The sequence below is a fragment of the Phlebotomus papatasi genome, chromosome 1 (genome assembly GCF_024763615.1).
Source record: "Phlebotomus papatasi isolate M1 chromosome 1, Ppap_2.1, whole genome shotgun sequence".
Classification (NCBI taxonomy): Eukaryota; Metazoa; Arthropoda; class Insecta; order Diptera; family Psychodidae; genus Phlebotomus; species Phlebotomus papatasi.
In genome coordinates, this window is record NC_077222.1 from 48,433,459 (window position 1) to 48,461,458 (window position 28,000).

At 32.2% G+C, this 28,000-nt stretch overlaps 2 protein-coding genes across 3 annotated transcripts; both read right to left on the reverse strand.

The window, feature by feature from the left end:
- Positions 1–4: 4 nt before the first annotated feature.
- Positions 5–18,283, reverse strand: LOC129805439 (band 7 protein AGAP004871-like). Of its 2 annotated transcripts, none has more exons than XM_055853339.1 (3): positions 18,166–18,283; positions 6,989–7,101; positions 5–974 (listed from the first exon to the last, which is right to left on the reverse strand). In XM_055853339.1, exons 1-3 carry the CDS (start codon positions 18,278–18,280, stop codon positions 279–281), a joined length of 924 nt encoding a protein of 307 aa, XP_055709314.1. In that variant the 5' UTR covers positions 18,281–18,283; the 3' UTR covers positions 5–278. The 2 variants fall into 2 exon arrangements, with proteins under 2 accessions (XP_055709314.1, XP_055709323.1); XM_055853348.1 differs by lacking the exon at positions 18,166–18,283 and adding an exon at positions 7,227–7,586.
- Positions 18,210–27,999, reverse strand: LOC129805587 (uncharacterized). Its single transcript, XM_055853620.1, has 3 exons — positions 27,687–27,999; positions 27,117–27,624; positions 18,210–18,389 (listed from the first exon to the last, which is right to left on the reverse strand). The coding sequence occupies exons 1-2, from the start codon at positions 27,890–27,892 to the stop codon at positions 27,423–27,425; spliced, it is 408 nt and encodes a 135-aa protein (XP_055709595.1). The 5' UTR covers positions 27,893–27,999; the 3' UTR covers positions 18,210–18,389; positions 27,117–27,422.
- Between the last annotated feature and the right edge of the window lies 1 nt (position 28,000).

Consider the following 28,000-nt stretch of genomic DNA (forward strand, 5'->3'; position numbering starts at 1 on the left):
AGGATTTTTCTTCTGAGTATCCATGATTTCATGATTTATTTAATTCTTTTTTTATTGTTCTATCATTTTAAAATTCATTATCAAATGGTTACTCATACGGAATATCAGAAGAAGAGAGACCAACTTACCTTGGAACAGAATTTAAGAAAATTAAAAATATTCAGCCACCAAATAGTTAAGTACCAAAAACAAATGCATTTCCACTGGAACTGTTTTCTTTTTGCACTTGATGTTTTTTTTTGTGTAAAAATATATGGCCTCTTGAATGAGGAATGGCACTATCTTGTCTCCATTATTTGATTAGTTTTGGCCTGGAAGAAATTGAGCACTTCCAGTGGCAGTGGGAAGACAATTGTAGAGTTCTTCTCCGAGCTGATGGTATTGAGTGTCTGAAGGTAGCGCAATTGCAGAGCAGCTGGACTCTCAGACATGATATCAGAGGCCTCCTTGAGAGCTCTTGAGGCCTTCATTTCTCCCTCAGCAGCAATAACCTTAGCTCGAGCTTCACGTGATGCTTCTGCTTCAGCTGCCATCGCTCTCTGCAGTTGCATTGGCAGAGACACATCCTTGATCTCCACACGTTCCACCTTTACGCCCCATGGATCCGTGGCTTCGTCCAAAGATACTTGCATGGTGTGTGAGATGGCTTCGCGTTCCGTCAGCAACTCAGAAAGATTTCTCGTGCCCAAAACATTGCGTAGTGTCGTAGCAGCTAGGAGTCGCGTGGAGTGACTGTAATTGGCCACTTGGATGACAGCTTTGAGAGGATCACTGATTCGGTAGTACACTACAGCGTCCACAGAAACGGTTACAGAATCCTTTGTAAGTACTTCCTGAGGAGGAACGTCAAAGGACACTGTTCGCAAGTCTACTTTGCAGTATTCATCGATGCAGGGCAGAACGAAGAAGACTCCCGGACCACGAGCTCCGCCAGAACGCAAGCGACCCATCCGGAAGATCACAGCTCGTTCATACTAAATAATTAAAAAAAAAATCCATTTGAGAAATGCATTTCCTATTCTTCAAATATTCAAAATTTCGATAGGGGGAAGTGGGGAACCTTTGAATTGGGGCACTTTGGAAATAAGGTATTTTCCCTATTTATAAATGAAACTATGACTTATCATAATAGTTTTGCTTTTCAAACAAATTGTGAAGCTAAACTGCATTATTACAAGGCCATTTTCCATTTAAAAATAGACGAAAAAGTCCTCTTTCAAAAGTACTCCAATTCAAAGGAGCCCCATTTCTTTCTAGCAATTTTTCTTTGCAAAATTAATTATATTTTTCTAAATAAAATTCAAAAATTTGATAGAAAGGTAATCTTGGTTGTCAATTAAGGCTTAGTGCCTTATTTGAGTCATCTTAATTAAGGTCAGGTAGGAAAGTTAATTTGAATTTTAACTCCTTATATTGCATGGCTCAGAAAAAGGAGATGCTTACAAAGCTTTCGGTTCAAACTCCAAGCTTTTCTAAGCGGCTAGTTAAATATTTTCTAGCTTAGTGGTGGTCTATATCCATACCGGTTTACTACCGATTAAATTGATTCATAAATTAAAAAAAAATATTCCGAAATATTATTTTTATTATTTATTATGATGTACCATCGTCGCGGGTGACTTTGCACTCTGCTGTCCGTAAGACTTTCATAAATTCTAGCACTTATTGATGGTATTCTCCGATCCGGTCTACCATGTCAAAGTATATAGGTATATGTTGTGTACCAAATAAGATACAATGATCCCCAAAAGGATTCTTGTAGTTACAGTAATAGTCAATGAAATGATAATATAGGTATTTTGTCAAAAAATGCCTCCGTGAAAAAGTTATCTGAAGGTGCAATTCCAAAATCGATTTCAGAGTAGTAAATTGCCCAAATCGAATCTAAATTTATCTGGCTAGAATAATCCACTTCGATTTTGTTGACTATATTTATTAAAATATTTTTTCCCTATTTTTTTCCTAAGAACGCATGATTTATGTTATAAAATTGCATATAATGGTCTTTCTAAAGCTTTATTATAGAAGTATTTGGCTAAAAATTATCCAATTTTTTGAGAATTTAAGATAAAATTACCGAGATCTACAAGATGGTATGGTCGCCATCTTGATTTAACGTTTCTGTCCGCCATTTTGAATAACTGTCAAAACAAAAATCTCGTCCAATTGAGCTGAAATTTTAGTATGTTCTAGTTAATGTCAAGGCTTTTTCAGAACATATATAAAATCCGACCTAGATCAAGCGATTGTCTGGATATAAGGGCTCCAACTTCAAAATTTTCACATTTTCATGAATACAGAACTACAGGGAGTGTCTTTTATCAAAACCATCACAAAAATGACAGCGCTATCGTTAGGCGATGAGATCTAACAAGCAAACAAAAATAAAAGTAATGTTTTTGTTTATAACAGCGTATTATTTGAGAATCTGAAAAACTGTTTTTGTAATTGTAATAAATGCACTCAATTTTTAATTATGTTAGAGTAAATAAATATATAAAATAAAAGTCTCAACCAATTTTAATAGTTACTGAGGCATTTCGCTTAGGTTTCAAATAATGAAGATTAAAAAATAAAGACCACCAAAATGACAAAATAGTATTACAAAATTTTAAATTTTCAGCCTCTATATCTAGGCAGAGGCTTCATGTAGAGTAGAACATAAATACATTCTGAAAAGGTCTTGATATCAGTTACAATATACTAAAATTTCAGCCCAATAGGACAAGTTTTAGGTTTTGACAGTTACTCAAAATGGCGGACAGAAATGTCAAATCAAGATGGCGACCACGTCATCTTGTAGACCTCATGAATATTACCCTTAGAACAGAAGATCTTCATTGTCGTTTATTATCAGAAATTGTTGATTTTTTGGTATTTATTAAAAAGTGCAAGGTCACCCGCACCTTATCCCAAATGCAAGCATTTTTTCTTGATTTTTTTTAACATAGTAAAATTTTATAAAATTAATGCTAGTGGCACAAAATCCATTCATTAACAATTGAATACAAATAATTTTACCCATTCACCCCACTCGTTTCACTTTAAATATCCCCTTATAGAGGGTAAAGTTAAAAAATAGCGAAAAAAAGTGCAGTCACCCGCAACGACGGTAGCGGGCTTTTTGCCATTTTCTACATTTTTCAGTTTACAAATTTTTATTCAGATTACAATGTGTATGAGAAATATGTCCATTCAGACGCTTCAATCATTTGCACCAGGCGGGATTCGAACTCACAACTGTGACAATCGAGCCGGGGGCCACACCACCCAAGAGCCGAACGCTCTTACGAATTGCACCACGGACCCCCTTATTCCGAAATAAAATATTGCTTAAGAAAAGCACATTTTGAATATTTTAGAATGATTAACAAGCATGCGGAGGTATAACAAAAAATAAATCCGAGTAAAGGTGTAACATTTACGGGTACATTATCGATTCATTACCGATCAAGTCCGATACAGCCGGAAATTTCAAGATTAAAAAAAAAACTAAATTTAAGCAAATCGGTCGAAAAATAGGCGCTCAAAAGTGGTTAAATTGACCTTCGAAATTTCTATATCGAAATATATTTCGAACATGTCTAAGGACGAAATCGACGAAATATTTTCACTTTGATTACCCCCAAAATATATCCGAAAATGAAGAAAATTCTAAAAGCCGTTTTCGAAATAAACCAAATGAACATGTTTTTGGATGGGGTGGGAAAAAACGAAAAAGACTGTTCTAGATAATGTTGATCTTATGGGGGGGGGTGTCGTCGAAGACCGGAAGTCAAAATCTCTTACCCTTTGGCTTCTAGCTCTGTCACAAGTTGAAAAATTGATTTATATAACTGTTTTCTCTTTGTCTTTGAGCAGTAAAAGAACTAACCTGTCCCACATTAATACATTCAGGCACACAATTAATACATTCTAGCAGCTTTTTGAACAATAAATCAATCTCCCAATTCTGAGATAAAGAGAAAACTCAAAGATTTAAATTAAGTGTTTAGTTGTGTAAAATGTAAAGACTTTCAATTCTGAATTAATGTTTAACGCCAATTATGTTTCATCTATTTCAGTTTTGTCTCGTAGGGGAAACTGGGGCACCACCAAACACGGGGTACCACCAAACACTGGGATTTTTTAACCGGATATTGGATATCTGAGGATAAGACCGTTAGAAATTTATAGGCACTATAGTGATGCTTGTCCACTAAAGAAATGGTCGAGATAGTCCAAGTAGTTTAGGAATAAAAAAAAAGTGTTTGGTGGTACCCCGTGTTTGGTGGTGCCCCACTTTCCCCTAATCTTCTGCATACACCGTTAAAAAACGTCTTCCCGACCAGCTTTAAAATTATCTAAAAGGATCTTAACATTTTTATTTCAGTTTGGTTATTGTATGGCTTTTACTGTTCGAATGTCTTATCAAGCAAAATATTTGGATAGATTTTCATTTAGGATAGATTAATAAGGACAATTGATTCAAAAGATGTTGAAAAATCCCTGAAATTTTATGTTGTTTAAAAATTGAGAACCTTTGTGAACTGGGCTACAGCCCTAGTTCGAAAAACATGTTGCATTTTATTTGAAACGCTTAAAGAAATTTTACGCTTTAATATTTTCGAAAAATATGATTCAGCCTTTAAATGCCGATGTAGATATTTAACCTATTTAATGTTAAGAGATATGTTTTACTCAGGTGCTTGAAGGTATCGCTGCTTGTCAGCACCGATATCTGAGAGTTGATCCCACATAGTACTGATTATGATTTTCTTTTCAAAGTGATTTAGCCGCATTCAGTAAATATATTCACTTTTTATCAAAAATCGTGAGTCGATACTGTTCTTTGTTTGAGCATTTTTAAGCTTGGCAGAACGTACGGCCAACCAGTTACCCAGAAGGGCAATCAGGAAAATTTTTAGTTCCCTATTATATTCGTAATCATCGGAGAGTTGCGGGTGATATTTTAGCAAAGTTTAAGTTCGATCGGAGAAAATCAAATTCGATTAGTATTATAGTAGGTGAGATTTGCTATAAGGATGTCATTTAATAGATTTTAAACTTACGAAACTTTTAATTAATTTTAACGATATAAACGTTTAGACGAATCCGGTTTGTTATGAAAAACTTATTTATCGTTTTTCCCATTTATCCAATAAAATTCTTTTTTAAATATATTTTTCTTACAAGAGTGAGCTAAACCGATTGTAATCGTTTACCTTACGCTATTTTGCAAAACAAAAATAATTGATTGGGAAAATTCGGTCACTTTGGATTGTAAACGATGACAAAGACACGGATTGACCTTCCTGCTTTTCTCTCCTTTATTTTCCTTACAACGTTTCGGAGGCTTGTTTCCTCCTTCTTCAGGTATGGAAATTATTGGGGGGAAATTGTTTGGTGGGAATCCTCTTACAATGGGCACTGGGACTTTCACATTGGACATTGACATGTACACGGTCCAACACGAACTGTTGTCATCGTTTACAAAAATAATTGTGCATAGAGTAACTGTACCAAATTTCGGACAGCTTGCAATTTCGGCCACCTATTTGTTCTTCAAATTCGCATGAATTTTTAGTTTTTGCATACTATACAGATTATACAACGCAAAAAAAAACAAAAAATGTCGCTTCGACGATGGAGATGATGTGAAAAAACTTTGGAACATTTCTGGAAGGCCAAGCAAAAATTGAACTTTATTATTATATAATTTACCTGCACAAACAGATTGAGAAAATAAATTACATTACGATATGGTTCAGTTCCATTTTAAAATAAAAAGAAAAATCCCAATTTCAAAGCTGCCCCACTTTCCCCTCACAAAAAAATTTAACTTGTATTAAAAATATTACAATTTAATTGTGCGAAAAATGATAGAGAAAGAACTTTAAATTTAATCAATCCAAATCCTAAAATAGCTTTATCAAATGATGAAAATGAAATTAAAAATTAGTTAAGTTTATCAATTCTACAAATTTGAATCAAATATTGTAACGACTTTTTTGTATTATACGATTATACGGAAAACCATCCAATGGATGACGTCCCGTTAAATAAAGAGTGAATAATATGAGGAAAACATTACATTTAAAATTTAGGCGCTTTGCAAAAACTTTGCAAAAAAAACTTTGGCGCTTGCATGGAACTATACCGAAATTTGGTACACTTACCCTATGCCTTTATTTTTCGAATAAGCAGGCTTTATTTAATATATTTTTCAGATTATTACCAATCAAAAAAACTTTATTCTATAATATTTTGAATTCTTCAAATTTCTTATAAATACTTAAAAATTACTTTTTCATTCAAAACTGATAATCCCTATATCTTTCCGTCAAAATATTGGCCCAGAAAAGTTGTTTATTTTGGTCTAATCCCTTAAGTCCAATCACCACAAAATCTGACTGATAGTAAAAAAAATTCGACCGATAATGCTTTGTTCTATTTTCACTACCTCTGTCTTCGATGTTTCAGTTCATATTAAGCAATAGTAAACAAGCAAGTAAACTTAATTCATCTTCGCATTTCACAAAACATTCACCAAAACACTAAAAGAACCATAAAGTAGGATTATTTTCTGAAAGACACAAGCATTTACCAAGTGAATGAGACTTTTCACAAGAAATAAAACATTTTGTTTTGGGTATAAATATGTGAAGCATTTCCATGACTGATGTTATACTTGGAAAATTAATTGGGAAATAATTCATTCGCACAGAGCATAAACCGCATAAACTATCATTACTCTATTTTCTTTCCACGAAAATTCTATATATCTAAATTTACTACAAGAAATATAAATTTTGTACATGCATGACCGAATGGTTGTTTAATATTCCTCAATTATATTTTCATTCTATGATTTTGCTTCATCTGCTGAATTGATGAATTTTCACGGAATTTGATCGAGAAACATAAACAAGATTATTGGAATAATACAGATTGAAAAATTATCGAAATATTTTTTTTGTTGCTTTTGAGTAAATAAATTAATAATTACCTCAGCCACAACTTTGAAGACGAAGAAGAGGGAGAAGGGTAACGTAATGACCATGAGGCATATTGAGAGAATTGTTGCAAGAACTTCCACACATCCTGCATTGTCTCCTTCGGCTGAAACAGAGAAAAAATAAATAAATTGAGATTGTAAAAATAAAGAAATTAAAAAAAATCTATAAAAATATGAAATTGCAAGTAAATAAGGATATTGTTGGGTGACAATCAACTGTGACTATTACAAAAATCCACGTAGCATTCAACACCGCCAGAGTCTGTTCTCTTGCACCCAATTTCCATTAGGTGTTTCCTCTTTGATTCCGCCAGCTTTCACAGGGAATTCATCACCATTTGGCCACACACTTCACCACACCACGAGACATCAACTGACTGCGGGTGTCTTCAGTCAGATGAGAGAGGATGCTGAAGAATGAAATGTAGTGCAGATTTTTGGGTAGATGCTTCCTCGCATTTTGAGAACAGCGCATTCAACGTATATATCTCATAAATTTATCCGTTTGATGTTTACCACAGTTTGGAATACACACATTTAGAGGATGAACCACAGACAATCACTGACCCACAGCAGAAAGAGAGTTCGTTCTATTCCACCCCAAGCCAAAGAACAAAAAAAAACACCTTTTGAATAGATGAAAATTTGCCAATTTACATTTAACAGAATTGAATTGATCAGTTGGTTCATTAAAGTTAATTGATTTGTAGAAAATCAATTTTCTATGTAAACGTAACAAAATTTAATTAAATTCTTCATCGAGGAAGCGACAGAAAACAAAAGGCTCTCTGATACTGAAATTGTGAGAATCTGAGCAGGACAATTAAATTTCAGTAACGTTTTGTTTGCATTAATTAAGACTTGTAAAATCTGGAAGCAAGATAGTTTCAGATTACGGAGAGAAAAAAGAGAGTGCGATTAACATTTTTTCCTCAGAAATTTAACACTTTTTAAGTGTAAAAATATATCAACATTTTTCATGTTAATTTTACACCTTATTAAGGGTAAAATTAACATGAAAAAGGGTACCTTTAACCCCTAATACACCTAAAAAGTGTAATATTTACACCGATTTTCGATCAATACTGCAAGGTACAATTAACATTCTCGAAATGTTATTTTAGCTTTTTCGGATTTCTCTCAGTGATTCATCACTAAATATTATATTTTTCTATATCTAATTTTATGAATTTAATAAATGAAACACTCAGAAGTCTCTTAGCCTTGACAGGCCTGAGGATTAGCTTAGAGTCGGCTTAGCGTAATTTTATTAGAAATAATGGTTAAACTACATTTCCATCATTTTTCACTAAGTCGTCTCTCGGTTAAAGTCATAAGTGTGTCTAGGGCATAAAGCTAGTCTTCAGACTAGAGGTTTAGCCCAGTTTCCGAAGCTGACAAATTCCTAAAGAGCGAAAAATTGGATTACACTTTGAGAACCCTATAGGTTACTTATCTTTAATAATCCAATCATAAGTTAATTTTTTGCAAAAAATCGTGATTGACAAGAAATTAGAGCAGTTAAGCCATATGGCTAAGTTTTAGGTCTGAAGCCCGTATTAAGATCTTTGAAAGAAGATCAATTTAGTCGTTTAACCGATTGACAAGCCCTTTAAGGAGATACCTTAAGATCTTTTTAACATAGAAAAGACTAAATCCACAAAATCGAATATTTTAAAATTCTATCTTCCAAAATAAAAGAGGTCATAGTTTCAAGTTTTTAACACTTTAATTGAACTTTCATTCAAATATTGTCATTCAAACTCTTTTCGAAGCGAGTCAATTTCACGATTTTTTTTTATTAAAAATATCTGAGCTCAGAAATTACTCAAGATCATTGTAAAAACTTTCTAAATTTGCATATACTTTTAATTCGAAATAATATACATAAATCAGAGGCCAAATTCTTGAAGGTAACCGGTTACAACTGGTTATACTGTCTATTTCGTTTGTCGTTTGTCTGGTTAATCAGGAATTTAGCCATGGTTAAAATCAATAATCTCGTACAACACTTCATTTTCTATTAGTCCGAGACACTTTCACTTCTTTTTAGCCGTGAAGAAAAACTATCTTTATAAAATATATATTTTTTTATTTATTTCATTTGACTTTTGAGACACAAATCTCTTAAAAGCGTAGTGTGGTAGTATAGGAAGCAGAAGAGAAGTAACAAGCGTCTACTGTCGTCTTAGCCTTGGTGACCAACCTCCAGAGCAAAACGGTGAAAAAGCTCTTTTGCAGGTTGTATATGCCAGGAGCAACACATTAAGCGTACAGAGTACACGTTACAATAATTTCGCATTTAGATTTAGCGTTAAAAACAAGAAAAAAAGATTTCATATAAAAATATATTAACCAGTAATAACTGAAAAACTTATCTGGTAACGCTCAAAATATTCCAACTCATTACTTGCAAATTAAAAGAAAATTAAAGAAATTAAAAAAAATGCCGTTAAAGCTTTCATTTTATGATCTTTTTAAGACATGATAATTAAGATTTAAGATATTTTTGGACCGGTCCTAAACCATAACGATATATTGATTTAGTATTTTAAAGAAAAAAGTTTGTTAAGATTACCCATAGGTAGAAATTTTAAAAATTCTAATTCTTTTTTAAACTTTTCACCGTTTTACTCTAGAGTTTGGTTTTTTAATACTAAGACAGTGATGGACGCAAAACCCGGTTTTTATTTGTAAATTGTTGTGCACCTGAAGTAGTATTAGTCGATGAATAAATATAAATATATTTATAAATCATCTCGTATACCAGCAAAGTGTCTGCTGCCAAATTTTAAAGAGACAATCTTTTACACTGATTACATTTTAGTACAAATTTTAGCACGTGGGTCAAAAAGACAGGAAAACAAAATATTTTTTTTTTGCAAACATAAAACTTTTTTTTATTCAAATTCATAAGAATATAAAAGTACAATATTAAAATTATATTTTCTGAAATTGTCTTTGAAAAATCTTAAAAATGCATGCAGCCGTTGGGACCTGATTTTCGGAGACCTTTTTTTTTGAAAAAATATAGTTTTAAATAGACAAGGTTTAGCGGAGTATTTGTATTCATCTGACGTCAAAAAACTAAATATTTCCTGTTAACTGATGAGTTAAACTTATACTTGAGCGGTACATTTTTAAAATGAAATTTGGATTTTCGGCGTATTTTACACCACGTAAAATAAGTTGTTATGAATGTAAAAATGAAAACTGCCCTCTCTTGGAGTTCGAGCAGTTAAAAATCTACCGTTCATTCAAGTACGAGTTTAACTCATTCGCTTAAAAGGAAATAGTTAGTTTTTTGACGTCAGGTGAACAAACTCTGCGAAATCTGTATTTTGTAATTGAAAAGTATTTTCTTTAAATCGCCTCCAAAAATCTTTAAAATTTTTAAAATTTTGAAATAAAAATTTCAGAAAATATAGTTAAAATGTTGTACTTATTTTATATGCTTAAAAGCTCCAATTAAATGTTTTTTTTATTATGTTCAATTATTATTATGTGTATTATGTTGAAAACAAAGGTGTCAACACTGAGAGAAATCCGAAAAAGTTAAAATAACATTCCGGAAATGTTAATTTTACCCTGCAGTATTGATCCGAAATCGGTGTAAATATTATACTTTTTAGGTGTATTAGGGGTTAAAATTACCCTTTTTCATGTTCATTTTACCCTTAAAAAGGTGTAAAATTAACAATAAAAAATGTTGATATATTTTTACACATAAAAAGTGTTAAAGTTATGAGGAAAAAAAGTTAATCGCACCCCCGTTTTTTTTCTCAGTGAAGGAAGTGTGCTGTTTTTCTTAGTCTGCATGACCCACATAACTCCCTAACAACAAGTACCGGAAGAGTACCTAAAAAATTTTTACCTAGTCCAGGATTATGACGGAAAACCATTTTTTTTTATATCAAAAGATAAATATTTTTCGCATGAAGCCACAATATGCGGCTAGAAGTTGCTGAAACAATGTACAGTGTTGATACAAGTAAGGATATTTTGTACACTCAGAAAAATAATTGAGTACAACTTACTCGAATCGATGTTAAATTAACTCTTTTTCGTTGTGATTTTCGATTAACTATATTTTAGAGTTGATTTTACTTCTATTTAGGTGTATTATTCGGAAGAGTTGTTTTAACTTTTTCTTCCTAAAATTTACATGACAAAAGAGTATAAATAACTCTTTTTAAGACTGAAAATAACTCGTTTTAAGAGTTTAAAAAATCCTTTTTGAGTTAAAATTACTCTTTCAAATCCTATAATGATTATGTTTTGCAATTTTATCTTTTTTTTAGTTTATAATTTTCTTTATTAATATTTTCTTGATCTCAAGTTCCCTATTTTCCGAGCAAAATATCGCGTAAGATGCACGCACATGTCTTCATGAAACACTGTTAGGCGTTATTTCTAGTTGATGCTCCACATGAACTATGTCACACGAAAATCTTCTTAACTGAAGTATATTCTTAAAACGAAAACACTTAAGCATATACTTCAGTTGAGATAAAATTTTACTACGAAAAAGAGTAACAATTACATCGATATTCTTAGAGTTAATTCAACTCTGCCATAGAGTTGTTTTAACTTTTTAGTTTTTTTCTTATTGTATCCTTTGAATTCTTTTACAGAAATTAAGCCATGAATTCATATCAATATCTGTATGCTAAACCTTAACACCGCTAACACCTAGTAATTTTTTTAAAAGACTGTGCATTTATCTGATATCAAGTTATTTATTATTATTGTAATCATTGTAATAATCGCCTCTTAACATACTTGTTTTAAATATTGCTTAAAATACCCTTAAAAACGCATTATCTATGAAGTGCGAACTCTAGCAATAGAAGGAAGTGAAGCCTTTTTCGTCATCAAAATAATTCAACACAACATTTCTCGCGCACTCAAGAAAATTCCGCTTGTGGGATTCTATTGTTTTGTAAATATCTCCATCCTGCCTAAATGGCTAATTTTAGCACCTCTTGTGCTTGTTTATAAAATATAGTCAACATTTTTTTGTCTAAACACAATTCACTGCATTTTATTTGTGATTCTCTCATAGTCACAGCTCATGCAATTGTTTTAGATAGCAAACTTCCCCCATTGGATCTGATATTAATCGTGGGCAGGTTTTTATTGGCTTCTCAATCTCATCTAACAATGATTTAATTTCATGTAGAGCTCATCCGATGTTATACTTACGATGTAGGTGACCAGCGATAAGCCGGCGGGGAACATAGAAAATTTTTATGGGAGCATGCAAATTACTTTAAATAAAGTCCAAATAACAAACATTAAGCACAAATGAATCTTAACTCATATGAGCTAAAATAGCTTTATATCAATCACAAATTTCTTTATTTTTTCCCAACTACAGTGCCTAATAATCAATTGACTATTTGGCACTCTCTTTAAAAGCGACTCATTGAAGAGCTCATTTAAATGAGAGGGAAAATGTGTGAGAGAAAAATACACAGTATTCAGACACTTAATAGTACATTAAAATGCTACAAAATGGAAATTTCGTTATATTTTTTTTATCCTCCTCTCTTGTTCTTCTTTCTATAATCTGCTTCATTTACGACGTGCAATCAAACTTAATTGTCAGTATCCCACGAAAATATACCAAAAATTACATTGTGAAGACATTGATGAGAATTTTGGGATGACTAAACCACAAGAAAATTCAATCTGATGCTCAATCGTGGGTTCATTCTCTAAACATCCAATAAATTTTCACAGCTGTAGTAAATTTTCGCGTCGAAACAGTAAATAACCCAGTGTTAGATGCTGAAAGAATTGGGCGTTTTTTCTTTCCTGTTCTTTCACACTCACTCAATGAATTACACATTTTCCACATTAATCACACATGGAAAACTTACTCTAAAGCACACTACTCAGTATTTTCAGCTGACTGTTGAGGAAAATTCATCACACCAAATGATTAATTTAGCGGATTTTATTTACATGAATATTTTCATATCATCATTCCCATCATTAAAAATGACTGAAGTTTTTTTTTTTTTTTTTTAACAATTTCGTCATTTAATTTAAATATCATTTCATTAGCAAATAATGATTTTTATCACGTTATTTTCGATTTATGATATTAGTGAGAATTCTTCAGTGATAAATATATTGATCTAGTGATGATATAGTGATATATTGATGAATTATATTTACCAACCTTTCTCACATTACATGAAAATTTCGAAAATATTCCGACACATGGCTTATGCATAGGCTTCAGACCGGAGTTTTAGGCTAATTCCCGAATGTCTCGAAACGAAATTCCAAATAACAAGAAATCTTTATGGTTTTTAAAAATCGGGTCATTTGCCTTTAATATTGAATTTAAGTCAAAATTTTACTATAAATATTATTTGATAAAAAATCAGAGAAATTAAACCATTATGATATAATCTTAGCTCTGAAGAGCGTTTTGATAAATAGGGAGAAGTGGGGCACCTTCGAAAGGGGGACACTTTTAAAATTTAGATTTTTCTCCTGTGTTTAACTCTTTCCGGACCGCAGCATATGCTGCAAGCCAAGTTCACCATTTTTTAATCAAAAATATCTAAGCTCAGGAATTAATTGAGGTCCTACAAAAAATATCTTACATTTGGACATCCTTAGGGGGAAGTGGGGCACTTTTGAAAGTGGGGCACCTTTGAAATGGGGATTTTTCATCTATTTTTAAGTAAAACAGAGCCATGTCTTAACGTAATTTAGCTTCTCAATCTGTTTGTGCAGCTAAATTATATCACGATAAGGCTTAACTTTATTTAAAAATATGTGAAAAATCCCAATTTCAAAGGTACCCCACTTTCAAAGGTGCCCCACTTCCCCCTATAGTTTGTAATCATCCACAAGAATAGGATTTTTATCAGTTCTAAATAATTAAAAAACATTGTTTTTCACAGAACATTCATATGCTGCTTTGGGTACTCAGAGTCCCAAAAGAGACGAAAGAGTTAAGTGGAACTGAGCTATATTATAATGTAGCTTCTCAATCTGTTTGTGGATCTAAATTATATAACGATAAAGCTCAGTTTAATTTAAAAATAGGTGAAAAATCCCAATTTCAAAGGTGCCCCACTTTCAAATGTACCCAACTTCCCCATACTAAATTTATAAAAAAAAACTAGTCCTTTGAAAACAACGAGATGGATATTTTTTAATTTTTGGAACAGCATCCGTAAAATAAATATTATAAAAGTCATCAGAATATCGAGAATATCAAAAGAAACTATTAAAAAAAAAATATTAAACTCGTTCTTTAATTTTATCCTTAAGGGGTTAAGTGAGTCGCGATTATTAATAAATAACATATTTTGACTATTATAATATATATATATTATATTTTTTCAATTAATAAAAGAAAAATTAATTCAAGCTCTTAAGCATATAAAAGTACTACATTGAAATTTAACTATATTTCCTAACATTTTCATATAATTTTTTTTAAAAATTTTGCCGATATGATCTTATCTTCGAAGACCTTTTTTGAAAAAGAAAACTTACTTTCCTGTGGACAAGACTACTCAAATTAGGTTTACTTAAAATTATGATCAAAGAATTATTTAGAAAATGGAACTAGTATTTTTGGGAGCATTTTACACAAAAAATTACCATTTTCGTCATATTTTACGCTATACGTTTTGTTTTCTAAAATGATCAATTAAACTTATAAATGCTTCCTTACAGGTAATATTTGTTTTTTTGACTTCAGATGAATATATTCTGAGTAATCTTATCCAACGCAAATTTAGTTTTTTTTAACACAGGTCTTTGAAAATCAAATCTTAATTAATCCATTTTGAAAAGAAATTATTGAAAAATTTAGAAAATATACGTTAAATTTTTTTTTCTTTTTATTATACTTTTTTAGAGTTTAAATTCAATAAATATTCTATTACAAAAGAATATGAAAAATATAAATTATTTGTTTTAGTTTTCGTCGTGGTCTACGTAACCGCTTAATTTATCTATATATAGGGTGTCCCATAAATTACGCAAGATTTAAATTAAATAAAAAACACATTTTTTTCAATTAAATTTTTTTGATAAACTGAAAAATAAAGTACATAAGATAGGGTGTTTATGAATTAAATATCGCATCGAGTAATTAACCTCCATAGCTCTGCTGGCATATGAGTCCTTTCGTCGAATGTTTCCCTGACATTTTTGGACAAATGTGCCTAAATTTCAATGATGCAGTGTTAAAACTTCTTTTTTGCACAGAGGTGAATGTAGGCCTATTGACTTAGGCTTGTGATTTCAAATAAGCGAATAAAAAAGTGTAAAGGTCTAAAATTACATGATCTAAGGGACCAATTCTAATCACCAATAGAGAAAATTACAATCAGGAAATGTCTTATGCAGGAATTGCATTATTTCATAGGCTATATGACATGTCACACTATCCTGCTAAAGCCACATGTCCTCAATATTAATGAATTCATAATTAATTAATTAATTAATGAACAAATCCTCCAATTTAGGCTTCATAAACTCGGTTATCATGTCGCGATATTGAACGCCAGTAGCAGTAACGCTTGATCAGCTTTATTTTCAGATAATACACTGCTTCAATATTATTAATCATTTGAAGGGCTTGTTCTTGGATGACAAGTGTATTTAGCCTCCCCAATTGATTCAGTTCTGTGAATTTTTCAATTAGACTCTTCATAGTTGACGAAGTTAAATCAATTTTCTGACCAATTCTCGAACCAAATTATTTAATTATTTTTTAAATATTTTTTTAAGAACAAAAACGCGTTGGTCTGGTATTTAGTGATGGATTTTTTAAAAACTCTAATCTATAAACTGTCACGTAGTATTTTTATCATTCGTTGCGAACCTTTATTTCAGAAATGCCGCTAAATCTAAATCTTGCGTTATTTTTGGGACACCTTATTTATAGGACAATATTACAATCCTACAATACTATTTCCCTCACTTCCGTTTACACCATAATTTATCCCTCAATCATTAAAAAAATCATAAAAAACACAATTAATTATTTCTGCATGTAGTTTGCTGAGTATTTGTATTGTATTGTTTTTATTTTGGATTTTTGGATTTCGGGAGTGAGAATTTCTGCATCCAATAGACACCTTGATATCGGACGTGGTCCTTAATCAGTTAAGTATTTACATGCGTCACGAAGTAAATATTTTTAAATATTTCTTTTCCATCTAATAAAATCTAATCTATTTGAGCAATATATTCTGAAATTTTCATTAAAAAAATTCAAAAATTCAGCCACTGATCCTCAGAAACCTTTTCTGAAAAAACTTACTTTGTGGTAGTCACGATTACTCAGGAGGCTCAGGAGGATAGATTAATCTAAACTCAAAAAACCAAATATTTCCTGTTAGAAGATGAGTTTAACTCGTACTTCAAGAGGAGATTTTTTTTTACCTTGATCATAATTTATTTTACAAGACGAAACGTGATGTAAAAATGCCGAAAATAGTATTTCTTGTTTAAAATTCTTCTAAATATTAAACTTTATGTTTTTCCCAAAATCCTTCGTCTAAGAATAAGTTTAATTAATTTTCAAACAGAAAATATTTGGTTTTCTGATTTCTGATGATTTTACTCTGAGTAATCGTGACTACCGCAAAGTACAAGTTTCTTAAAAATGTTTTTAAGAATCAGGTACCAATGGCTGAATTAAAAAAAAATAATAATAATAAAAATTTCAGAAAATATAGCATAAATATTGCGCATTTATATGCTTAATTGCCTCTACACACTTGAAAAATTTATGTCCATTTTGAAGTAAATTCCCTACGCTTGTGTAAGAAAAACTATCAAATATTGACATATTCTTGTTTGGTGTGTAGATGCCATAAGAGCTGCAATATAAATTTGAGAAAAAAATAGAGAATACGTTGATTTTTTTCACTCTTCGTGACCCAATGTAACCCCTTAAGTGTTTCTAAGATGTTTTTCATTTAGTGGCGACAAAATTAATGTTTTACCTTAAGGGCTATAATTCATCCGCACAACACTTATAGGCTATAAAGGGTGTGCTCAAACTTTACTCAATTCGAAATTTTTGTCTTAAATCAATAATTTTATCATCATAAAATGCATTATATTTAAACATAAAATTAAAGTATAAAATGCAACTTGCAGTTGTAATAAGGTTTTCTTGTGTGTAGTGAATATCCTTTGCAAATATTTCTTCTTATCGAGGATCAAAATGAAGCAGGAAACCTAAATATTCAAGTGAGAATGATTCCTTCAGTAAAAAGAATCAGCAAGATAAGTATAAAGAAATCCTGTCTTTCGACCCCACTTCGTAAAATACATCCAGATCAATGACTATATTCACATAAAAAACCATTGTTTATTAGGCAATAATTCATTGAGTCTAAAAATTACTTCGTGAAAATGCCCAATGACCACAAAAAACTCTCTTTCCCATTTCACTGGAGCGCCAGTCTTTTAGCTCGGATTTCATTGTTGTGTCTGCGAGAGGGAGCATTAGTGATCAATTAAAAGTTCTATAACAGCACGCGTGATCCCCAGATGACGAATTTAGGTCAAATACAGCAATTTATTTCCCTCCATTTTCCACACTCCCTAACATTATATGTAGTATTTTTATGTGTGCTGCACAATTTCCGGCAATTGTACTAAACTTATTTGCGGACGGGGAATTACCAGTACGAATTCCCCTCTGAATAGATTAACTTTTAATTGGGGAGATTTAATATGAAATCACTTGAGGGGCGCCTAGAAGATATTAAGTCACGTAGAATCATTGGGAATTATTATTTACTTTCATTGCCAATTAATTAATCGTTTTTATTATTTTCTCACAACACTTTGGAAAAAAAGGTACTTCAAGTGTTATTCATCACTGTATTATGACACAAATATTTCCTATCATGCTTCCCTCCTGCACACTCTTCTGTCCCCTAGCTAGACGATACCGTGAACTACTCAAGAGTGAAAACAATGATAACCTTGTGCAAACACAAGATAAATTTAAAATTATTCTTTTTATCTCACCCACGGACTCATATCAGCAGTACAATCGTAAAAATTCGAACATGATTCCTATCTGACGGAATTATTTTGGGAACCGATAATAGAAATTTTTTTCACCATTGAAAAAGAAATAATTATGAAAAATTGTAACTTACATGTCCTCATTCCAACGCGAATTTGAGGATTTGGAGGTGATTCAGCTGCTGCAGAAGTTGATGGAATTGTTGCCATTGGTACAGTTTCTGCCGAATTAGTTCCATGGGTCGTCATTTTTCACTCAAATACGAAAAAAAAATTATATTCCAACCTTTTCTTCTTCTTCTTACGTCTCACACCTCTTGCACTTTCAATGTTGGAAAATTTTCACGCGAACACAAGTCTGAAATAATTTTCAGAAGAAGATTAATTGGCTGACAGTACGATAAATCTTCTCAAAATCCCCTCCCAATACACATTCACCCAACTTTTCAATCACCCTCGAGATAATCGATCTCTCGCCGTGCTTCTCCCTGGACTTCCTCCCACAGACTTTTAGCGGGAAATTCTCTCAGGAACATTTACACATCATGCCGAAACACTCGTGAGCCTCGCGAACAACTATTACTCAGAAATCAACAGTCTTCATGCGTCGAGACGCGCCTCTACCAAAAAACTCTTTCCCCATTAGAGACGCGCTTTGTTAATTTTGCTCAGACTGTTGGACAGAGGCATCACGTATATGAACAACGAGGCACAACAATTTTAAATCTCCTCCCGTTCAAAATGTTTACACTAAACCACAAGACATATGAGCAAAATTTACCTCATCCCATATTATATATTTTTCTATAAAGTAGAGAATTTTCTGATGTAAACAAACGGGGCATTTTGTGTGCCAGTGAAAACCAGAGATAAGCTATGGATTGCTTTACATGTTCGAGATTCCAATAAAAAATCATCAATGAGGCCTGTAAAATGTTTCTAAGAAAAACTCGAGAATCTGCACTTTATTCAACGATCCATAAAGTTTTAAATTTACCTTGCCGGTGTTTGTCAATCAATTTTATGTTCTCTATTTGAATTTTGGTAATGCTTGAGTTAGAGAAAAATTTAAAAAGAGAGAGCAGTATAATCCCTCGATTTCTTCACCCCCCCCCCGCCCCACCCCCCCAAAATCCAGCTTCCATTTACCAGGGACCACTTTTCTTAACACATTTTCGTGTTTAAGACGATTTTTGATAAATAATGTCACGCTGTTTGTCCGTCTGTTACCACACTTAGAGCACAAACGGTTAGAGATAGACACTTGGGAACTTCGTGGGGCCCTCCCATAAGTCGACAGTGGGACCATTAACATGTCCCTCAATTTCCCACATTCCTCCTCTTCCTCTCTAAAACCATGTTTTTTTAAGATTAGGGGAAAGTACTCTCCCTCCGAACGTTCATGCCTTCGAATAATACAAATTTTCTTTAATTTTTCCTACGAGATTTTACTTAATTATTACATAATTAATAATAATTGATAATAAGCTAACTAATATTTAATAGAAATATGTAAGTCTGCTAGGAAAAGTAAAAGAAAATTCACATTATTCGAAGGCAAGAACGTTCGAAGGGAGAGTACTTTCCCCTACTTGAAAGCACGTTGTGTGTTTTTTTTCATTTTCAGATATGCTTTTGAGATAGTTCAGGCGAACATTCCCAGCAAGAACAGTTAGCTGAAAAACACAGTGTTTTCAGCATATTTTTGATGCATTAATCAGCCAAAATATGTTGACCGGTCAGCATTTCTCGAACAAAAAGCACTAACCAAATACAGTGAGACCTCGATAGAGTCAACTAATTATGTCCAGGCCTGTTGACTGCATTGTATTTGTTGACTCTATTGGAGTCCGAAAAAAGTCAATTAAAATGTGAAATTTTGATATAAAGGTGTATTATTTTATGTTTGTTTAAGAAGAGATTGATAGCTCTCATTGTTATGCCATAATTATTGCTCTAAGCTTTACAAAAAGAGCAATAAAACCAATTTTTCTCATTTTCTTCATGTTCTGTAATATGGGCGCTAAATGGTTAGAGATATCGACTCGGGATCTTTAGATGACCCCCTAATAAGTCAACCTTAGGGCCTCGACAGACCTGAGGATTAGTCGAGAGACGGCTTAACGTAATTATATTCTAAATAATGATTAAACTACATTTCCATAATTTTCCACTAAATCGTCTCTCGGCTTAAGTCGTAAGTGTGTCTAGGGCATTAGGATTATTAATATGACACTCATTTTCTCCCCACCCGTCTCCTTTACCACCAAAAATCGTATTTTTGTGATTAGAAAGAAAACAAGTCATTACTGTTTTTTTTTGTTTTGTTATGTTGAAGGGGAGGGGTGCAGTTGAAATTGGGGTCGTATTAATAATCTTCAAGATGACTTATTGGGGTCGTCCAAAATCTCCAAGTCAATAACTTTAATCATTCAGCACTTAAATCTTAAATTTGTAAAAAGAAAGAAGTTTTAACCGTTTTTTGCTTACCAATTTTAATTTTCTGTTGCTTATTTTTGTTTTTGCTCAAATTTTCGTTTGACATACTAATCTTTTAAATTAGAAATTTAACTTAAAATAAATTTACTCGTTTTCTTTAGAAGGGTAATTATTATGATCGTTTATCATGTACATTTTTTTTAAACAAGTAAGTTAATTAAAAAGTTTGAATATTTCGAAAAAGTTTCTTCATTATGTTATACTAAAAATATCTTCCATCCTATACGTTTATTTTGTAATTCAAGTTCATATTTTTTTGTTTTGTGCCATCATATTATTCACTTACACATAAATGATGGCTCAAAATTCCTTATATGCGATCAATAGGCTTGATCAAAAAAACTTAAGATAAGAGAGAAAAAACAAGACAACTTTTAGTCAGTCAATAAGCTTAAAATCACGAACAGAAAATTATTTTGTTGGAAAATGATTACACGGTTAATATACGAACTTTATCATAAAATTACCATGTACTAGAATAATACTAGAATAGAATATACTAGAATATACTATACTAGAATAGAAATGACACTTCCTCACAAGTGGCGTTATAAGGTTATCAGAATTCACTATGTTAGAATACATATGTTTTCTGTTAAATTGAAATCAGTTAGTATGTGGTGTTCACTGAATTTCGTCCTTATACGAAAATCCCATCACATTATTACTAATAATGGTTTTTTTTTTTCAAGGTAAAAAGTTTCAAAAACCTCTAGAGTATTTCTCAACTGAAGGGTATCATGTTTGAGCTCGTTAGAAAAATCTTGGAATTCCTGACAAACTTGAGACAATTCCAATCGGTTATGAATCGGCAATGAACCGATTATGACCCGATGAATTTTATTACTCCTATGTCATTATGGGCGCTCTTTTGAATGATTTATATGAATCGGCTAAAACGGCTATGAATTGTTAAACATTATATAATGCAAAAGTACTTTTAAGTCACGAGTTCAAGCATTTCGCAAAGCATTGGACGCTTTGTCCACCCTTTTGGTCAATCGATTTGCATAGATGTATAAATCAATTAAGGCATTTAACCCTTTAAGGACGATTGCAACACCGGTGTCCCATAAAGAATGTTTGTACGGTTTTGCAAAATAGAACGTTGAAGGAATCTAGGATATTTTTTGCAAATCTCCAGCTATTTTCTATTATAGTAAATTTTTAAGCTCAAAAAATTACGAATTTTTAAATTCTCACAATGAAAATTAATTTTAATTATTTTTTATACTTCCAATTTTTTAAGCAAATCCGTTTTGGAAAAAAAAACTACAATACTCAAACATAATATTTTTCATTAAAGTGAAAATTATCATTCATTGGTATTCTCAGAAAAATTACTTAAATTTTTAGGCTATTTTTGTCCCTATCGCTCATAGAAGAAAAAAATACACCGAATCAGTCTCTGTTGGATTTTCTAAGGTTAGATGTAAGACCTTTTACTGATTTTGTTTATCCGTTTCATTTTTATTGCTGATTTTCGGTCCGCGAAAACTATCTCGTCGTTAAAGGGTTTAGGCTTGTATTTATCTGAGGTTTATCTGAGAGGCGGTTTATACGGTCTTCATACTTAAAGTTGAACCTCGATCACAAATGTGTATAATTTCTAAATTAGAAAAAAAACACTGAATTTTACTAAAGTATTAATTGTTTTCATTTAACCATTCTTAGTTATAATTACTCCAACAAACTTGACTATTTCGAAATTATAAACGTTGAGCCATATGTATAACTAAACCTCATATCTGAAGCTAATATTTGAATAATTAATTGAAATAATAATTAAACTACATTTCCATGAACACCTACTACGTCATCACCTGGCTTAAGCCGTAGGCACTTAAAGATTGTCCAAAACAGCTCATAATATTGTTTACAGGCTGTTATTGAATAATACAATTTAAATGTGATAAAAATTAGTTATCGGTTGGAGTAGATTCAGACTTGTCAGAGATCCAAAGCCCTATCCAATGAACCTAATTATGCAAAATGCGAAACTTCATATTTCAAATATTTTACCAAAATATTCCCTCCAAGGGTGATGGGAAAGGAACTCAATGGGTCGAGTAATACAGCATTCATCCTATGATACAAGAGACAAGGAACCCAATTTCAAATCCTCTTTACGTTACTAGGAACTGTCTTAAAAGGTGTTCGTAATTGTATCGAGTTAGCTTGACTTGCTTGCGGGAAGGTCAGATTCTCTATGAAATGTTCCGCTAGCACTAATGGGTGAGGAGGTGAAATATACCTACACATAATTTTAGATCAAGGGATTATATTGCTTTCCCTGTTGAGTTCAAGTAATAAAACGAAAACGTAAACATGGAAGAAGATAAAAAATTGATGCCTTTATTGAACCTAAATTGAAGTGATAAAAATGTTTGATTTTGATATAAAGGAAGGTGAGGCAGTTCACGAATGCATGACTTTTGAAAACAATGACATTTTAGATAAAAAATAGAAATGTGCTGTATAACTTTTCAAAATGTCAATACTAAGAAAAATTTGGTAGACTTGGTTAAATTGAATACAGACTTTTACCATAAAACTGTTTAAAAAAAAGTTTAGTTTCCTGAAACTACTCCAATCTCCCCTAGTGGAATGTAGAGCATTTTATAATGTTTTGGAAAATTTTCCACATGAATAACGCCAATAGCTTTATTAATGTGTAGGTCTAATCTAAACAGGGATTGACATAACATTGTATACATTTCTTTTCAGGGAAAAAAATCCAGTGAAATATTATTTTAATAAATGAGGTTGTATCAGTGCAGTTTTATTTAGTGCATGCAAGCCCGAATATTAAAAAAATGTCTTTTCGGGATAAATAATATGAAATATTTATTCTGATATACTTACACATCTATTAACTTGAATGTTCAATAAACTACTTTTAAAAGCTGATTAATATTCATGTGATAAATATGTTTAATTTTATGTTGTAATATGTTTTTTTAACGTACCGTTTAAGTACGAGATTAACTCATCAACTAACAGGAAATATTTAGTTTTTTGACTTCAGATGAATATAAGTACTCTGAGAAATTTTATCCACAGAGAAGTATTTTTTTTTCAAAAAAGGTCTCCGAAAATCAGGTCTAACGGCTGAAATTTTAAGATTTTTAAATGAACATATTTTAGAAAATTAGATGCTATACCGCATAAGTACTTTCGCATCATTTACCGTTTACCGGTTCTCAACCGATTTGAACTGATTCATAAATCACTCAAAAAAAATCCCCCAAACAGTTTTAAAAGTAATAGAATTAATTTTCGCAGAAAAATTAGTCATCGGTTATGAACCGGTCCAATACCGATTCAAGACCGATTGAAACCGGTTCAGTTTTGTCGGAAATTCTAAGACCTTTCCAACTACCCCAAACATGATCCCATTCGCTTGATAATTGCGCTCTCTAGTGTCTTTTTAACCTTTAACCTTGAAAAACCGGTATTAGGAATGCTTCAACGGGATTTTCGTCTAAGGACGAAATGTCCGTCTGTGTGATCTCTTAACTTATCTAAAAAAAATGAAGAAAATCGCACGACCCGTTTTCGAGCAATCACTAAAAAACATAGTTTTGGAGGGGTAGGGGGAAAATGTGGGGCATGTTAACGATTCTTGGATTGACTTATGGGGGGTCCTCCGAAGGTCCCAAGTCTTTATCTCTAACTGTTTGGTCTGAGACAGCTGGGGACGGTCGGACGGATAAACAGTGTGTCGACTTTTCTCAGAAATCGTCTGAAACGTGAAGATTTGTTGAGAAAAGTGGTCTCCGGGGGTGGAAGGTGGAAATTTGGGGGGGGGGGGGTGAAAAAATCGAGCGATTATATATACTGCTCTCTCCGTAGAGTTCGAGCTGTAATATAAGTTCAATTTAAACATAACCCCTTAAGAAAAAGTGATCAAAAGCATGTTGAGTTATTTTTTTCAACTTCAACAAGTTTTCTGCTAAAAATTTACCATAAATTCAATTCCACATTTGTTCTTTTATTTTTTCAAATTATTTGCAAAGACAAGAATACTTTCACAAAAAATTCTATAAAACATCTAAAATACTTCTAAAATGGGCTTTACGTGAGTGGAAATTCCGATAAAGAAAAAAGTTCTTTTATGGTTTTAGAATTAAAAATTTAGTTTAAATTCAATCTTTCTATGGATTTTGTAAGCTGAGAGCTACCGAGGGGAAAGTGCCCATGCTTTGCTCCATAACAACTAATTTTTTCTATGTTTCTGAATAAATGTCACTCCAAAATATATTTTAAAAACAGAACACTTCCCCTAGTTTTCAAAATACAGGTGTGATGAGCAACATTTATTGAAAAACATAGAAAAAAAATTAGTCATTATGAAGCTTGGGACCGTGCAAACCATGGACACATTTCCCTAAATCCATCAAGAATATTTTTTCTTGAAGAAAATTGTGGGAAATTGATTAAAAAATAGAACGCAAATTCTCTTTTAGAGTCTCAAAAACTTTTTGAAAATTCTTTCCAAAAAAAAAAAAACAATTATAACCCCATTTTAATTATTTTGGGGTCTGATGAAGAAACCTGTAGATAGATATTTCCTTAAATCTCTTACGACATTGTAGCTATTTATTTGAGAAGTTTTTATCAAAAAAAAATTCTCCAAAGTTCTCTCACAAGCCTATTTTGAATATTCGTTTTAATATCTTTCATCAATTTTTATATTTTACCGATTTTTAATTTAAATTAAATGATTTTGGGCTTTTTGGAAAGCTAATGATATCAAATAAAAAACATTTTCAAAACAGTAAAAGCGCCTTGGATGAAAATGTCCTTAAGGTGTGCTAAATCTTTATGTTTTTGAAATATTTTTGGTTTTATACTTTAAAATTTTTTTTTTTTAATATCGGGTACTCCTTGCCCTCCTTTGGCTACACCCTTAATTAGCAATTAATGAAAGTTCATTAATTAACGAAATTAAAGTTCTAATGAATAGAAAAAAATATACAAAACATTTAAGAGAACTCAGGGCACCCCATGGGATAGGGGCCTGCCAGCATTGCCCTCTTTGCTACCTCATATATCCGCCACTGTATTTACCGGTTCGCAATTTGTATATCAGTCAAAAATTAATTATCCGTTCAAAACTTATTCGAATCTTATTAAAGAAAACATTTTAAAGATTCCAATATCTTTTAACGACACCAAGTTTCCAATAATCAATTGAGAAATACGCTCTCTAAAGTTTTCTCGCCTTTAAAAAACCCTAATCCCAAATATTTCTCAAGTTTTTTTTTGTAATAGACGATGTGTTCGTCTAAAACAATATTTAACTCAAAAATGTAAAATTCTGGATGGCATTTTTTTCGAGAAATCCTAAAAATATAATGTTTTAGAGGAAGACAGATAAATATAGGTCCTGTTAATGGCCTTTGGGTCGGCTTATGGGGAGGCTCCTCTGACGACCATATGTTGTTATCTAAAACAGTTTGACCAGTTTGACCGGTTTGACCACTAGATTTGATGACAGTCGGATTCTTGGTCGGATTCGTCCGAATCCTGACAAATAGCGTAACGTATAGAAATCTTTTGATTTACGACGATATCTTGGAAAAATTAGTCTACAATGGGAGGAAGTATAATAATACCCAAATGTAAAAATCGACTGTAAAAATACGGGCTTCAGACCTGAGGCTTACCCATAAGGCTTAACTTCTCTAATTTCTTATTAGTCGAAATTTTTGACTTATAAATGGAGTATTAAGAGAAAGTAATCTATATGAATTAGAAGAAAAAATTAAATTGGTTGCTGTTTAGGATTTTGATACCCTCGAAAACTATGGCTAAACCTCTAGTCTGAAGACGGTCTTATACAGGCTTCAGACTTAAGGCTTAGCCATTCGGCTTAACTCCTCTAATTCCTTATTAGGCATTTTTTTTTAGAAAATTTTTGATTACACTGAGAGAAATCCGAAAAAGTTAAAATAACATTCCGGAAATGTTAATTTTACGCTGCAGTATTGATCCGAAATCGGTGTAAATATTACCCTTTTTAGGTGTATTGGGGGTTAAAGTTACCCTTCTTCATGTTAATTTTACCCTTAAAAAGGTGTAAAATTAACATTAAAAAATGTTGATATATTTTTACACCTAAAAAGTGTTAAAATTATGAGGAAAAAAAGTTAATCGCACCCTCTTTTTTTCTCAGTGTAGGATTGGATATTAAGGGCAAATGAACCATTAAATTTTGAAAAATCAGTAAAATTGCCTGTAATTTATATTTTTGAGTTTTTGAGGAACTGGGCTAAGCCTCCAGTCTGAAGCCGGCATGAAAGTTTAAGCAATAAAAGGGTATTAAGGACGAAATTTTAACCAATCCCAATTACAATAAAAAAAAGTATACAAAAATTACCGAATTATTTAGTCAAAGAAAATTGTTCTAGGAAATACTTTACAATTTCAAGAAAACTGATTTTTTTTTATCAGGGATTTGTAAATTATTTTTATCTCAGTGCAAATAATCTTAATATATTTTTGAAATGAAATAACATGACCGCGAAATACCTTGAACTAAGATTTAGGTAAACATTTTAACTTAGAAGTTAGAACTTACCTAAGAATTGGGTGATCTTGGAGACGTTAGCCGGGGTAGTGAACAGCGGGATCAGTTGAGGTCTCTAGTGACTCGGTCGAGTGTCGAGTTCACAGTGACTGCGACGGGAATGTTTTGTGGGTTTGCTCGTTGACTCAATATCTTATCTCAGTGCTCGAAAAATAATTGTTCCAGCTCAGGAGGTGCGTTGCGAAAGAGTGATGATTGTTGCAAAATTCACTTGTACCCAAAATTATCAATATGATACCCTGGGCCAATTGGGTCCGATGAGATTGTACGATAGAGCGGAAATTGCGAAAGATTAGGCTAATTCTCTGACGTGGGCTCCTTCTTGCCGGGTGTCGGCAGAAATCTTCCGTGTTTCTTCATCGTATCGAGTACACCGGCAAAATTTGTAGTCTTTTTCTTCTTAGGAGTTGCATTTGGTGTTCTTACACGCATCTGGGTTGTGGTCAATGGAGTCTCATCCATGAAATCAAATTCTTTGTTGAATTGAGTATTTCCACTGCTGCCAAGAAGAAAATTCGCAAATTAATAATCTGCTGGGCTGTTGGTTGTAGTTTTCCTTACGCTTCCTTATCCGATTGATCGGAAATCGGAGGATTATCTTCTGCAAGAGTCGGTGATGGGAGCTTCCGCCGCCCGGGACACTTCCATTCCAATTCCAACACTGCTCCCTTCTCTAATTGCACATATGCTGCTTCCAGCTCCTCCGGAGTAGGTTCCCAATCATCCGTGTCTGCACAGGGAATGCAAAAGGATTCATTTTCACTCATTTTTAATAGAAAAACAATAACTGAGATTTCTGGATATTTTGTAAACAAAAAAACTGACAGTTTTCCCGATTGCTATGACATCTAGCAGAAAAAGTCAGAATTGATTAT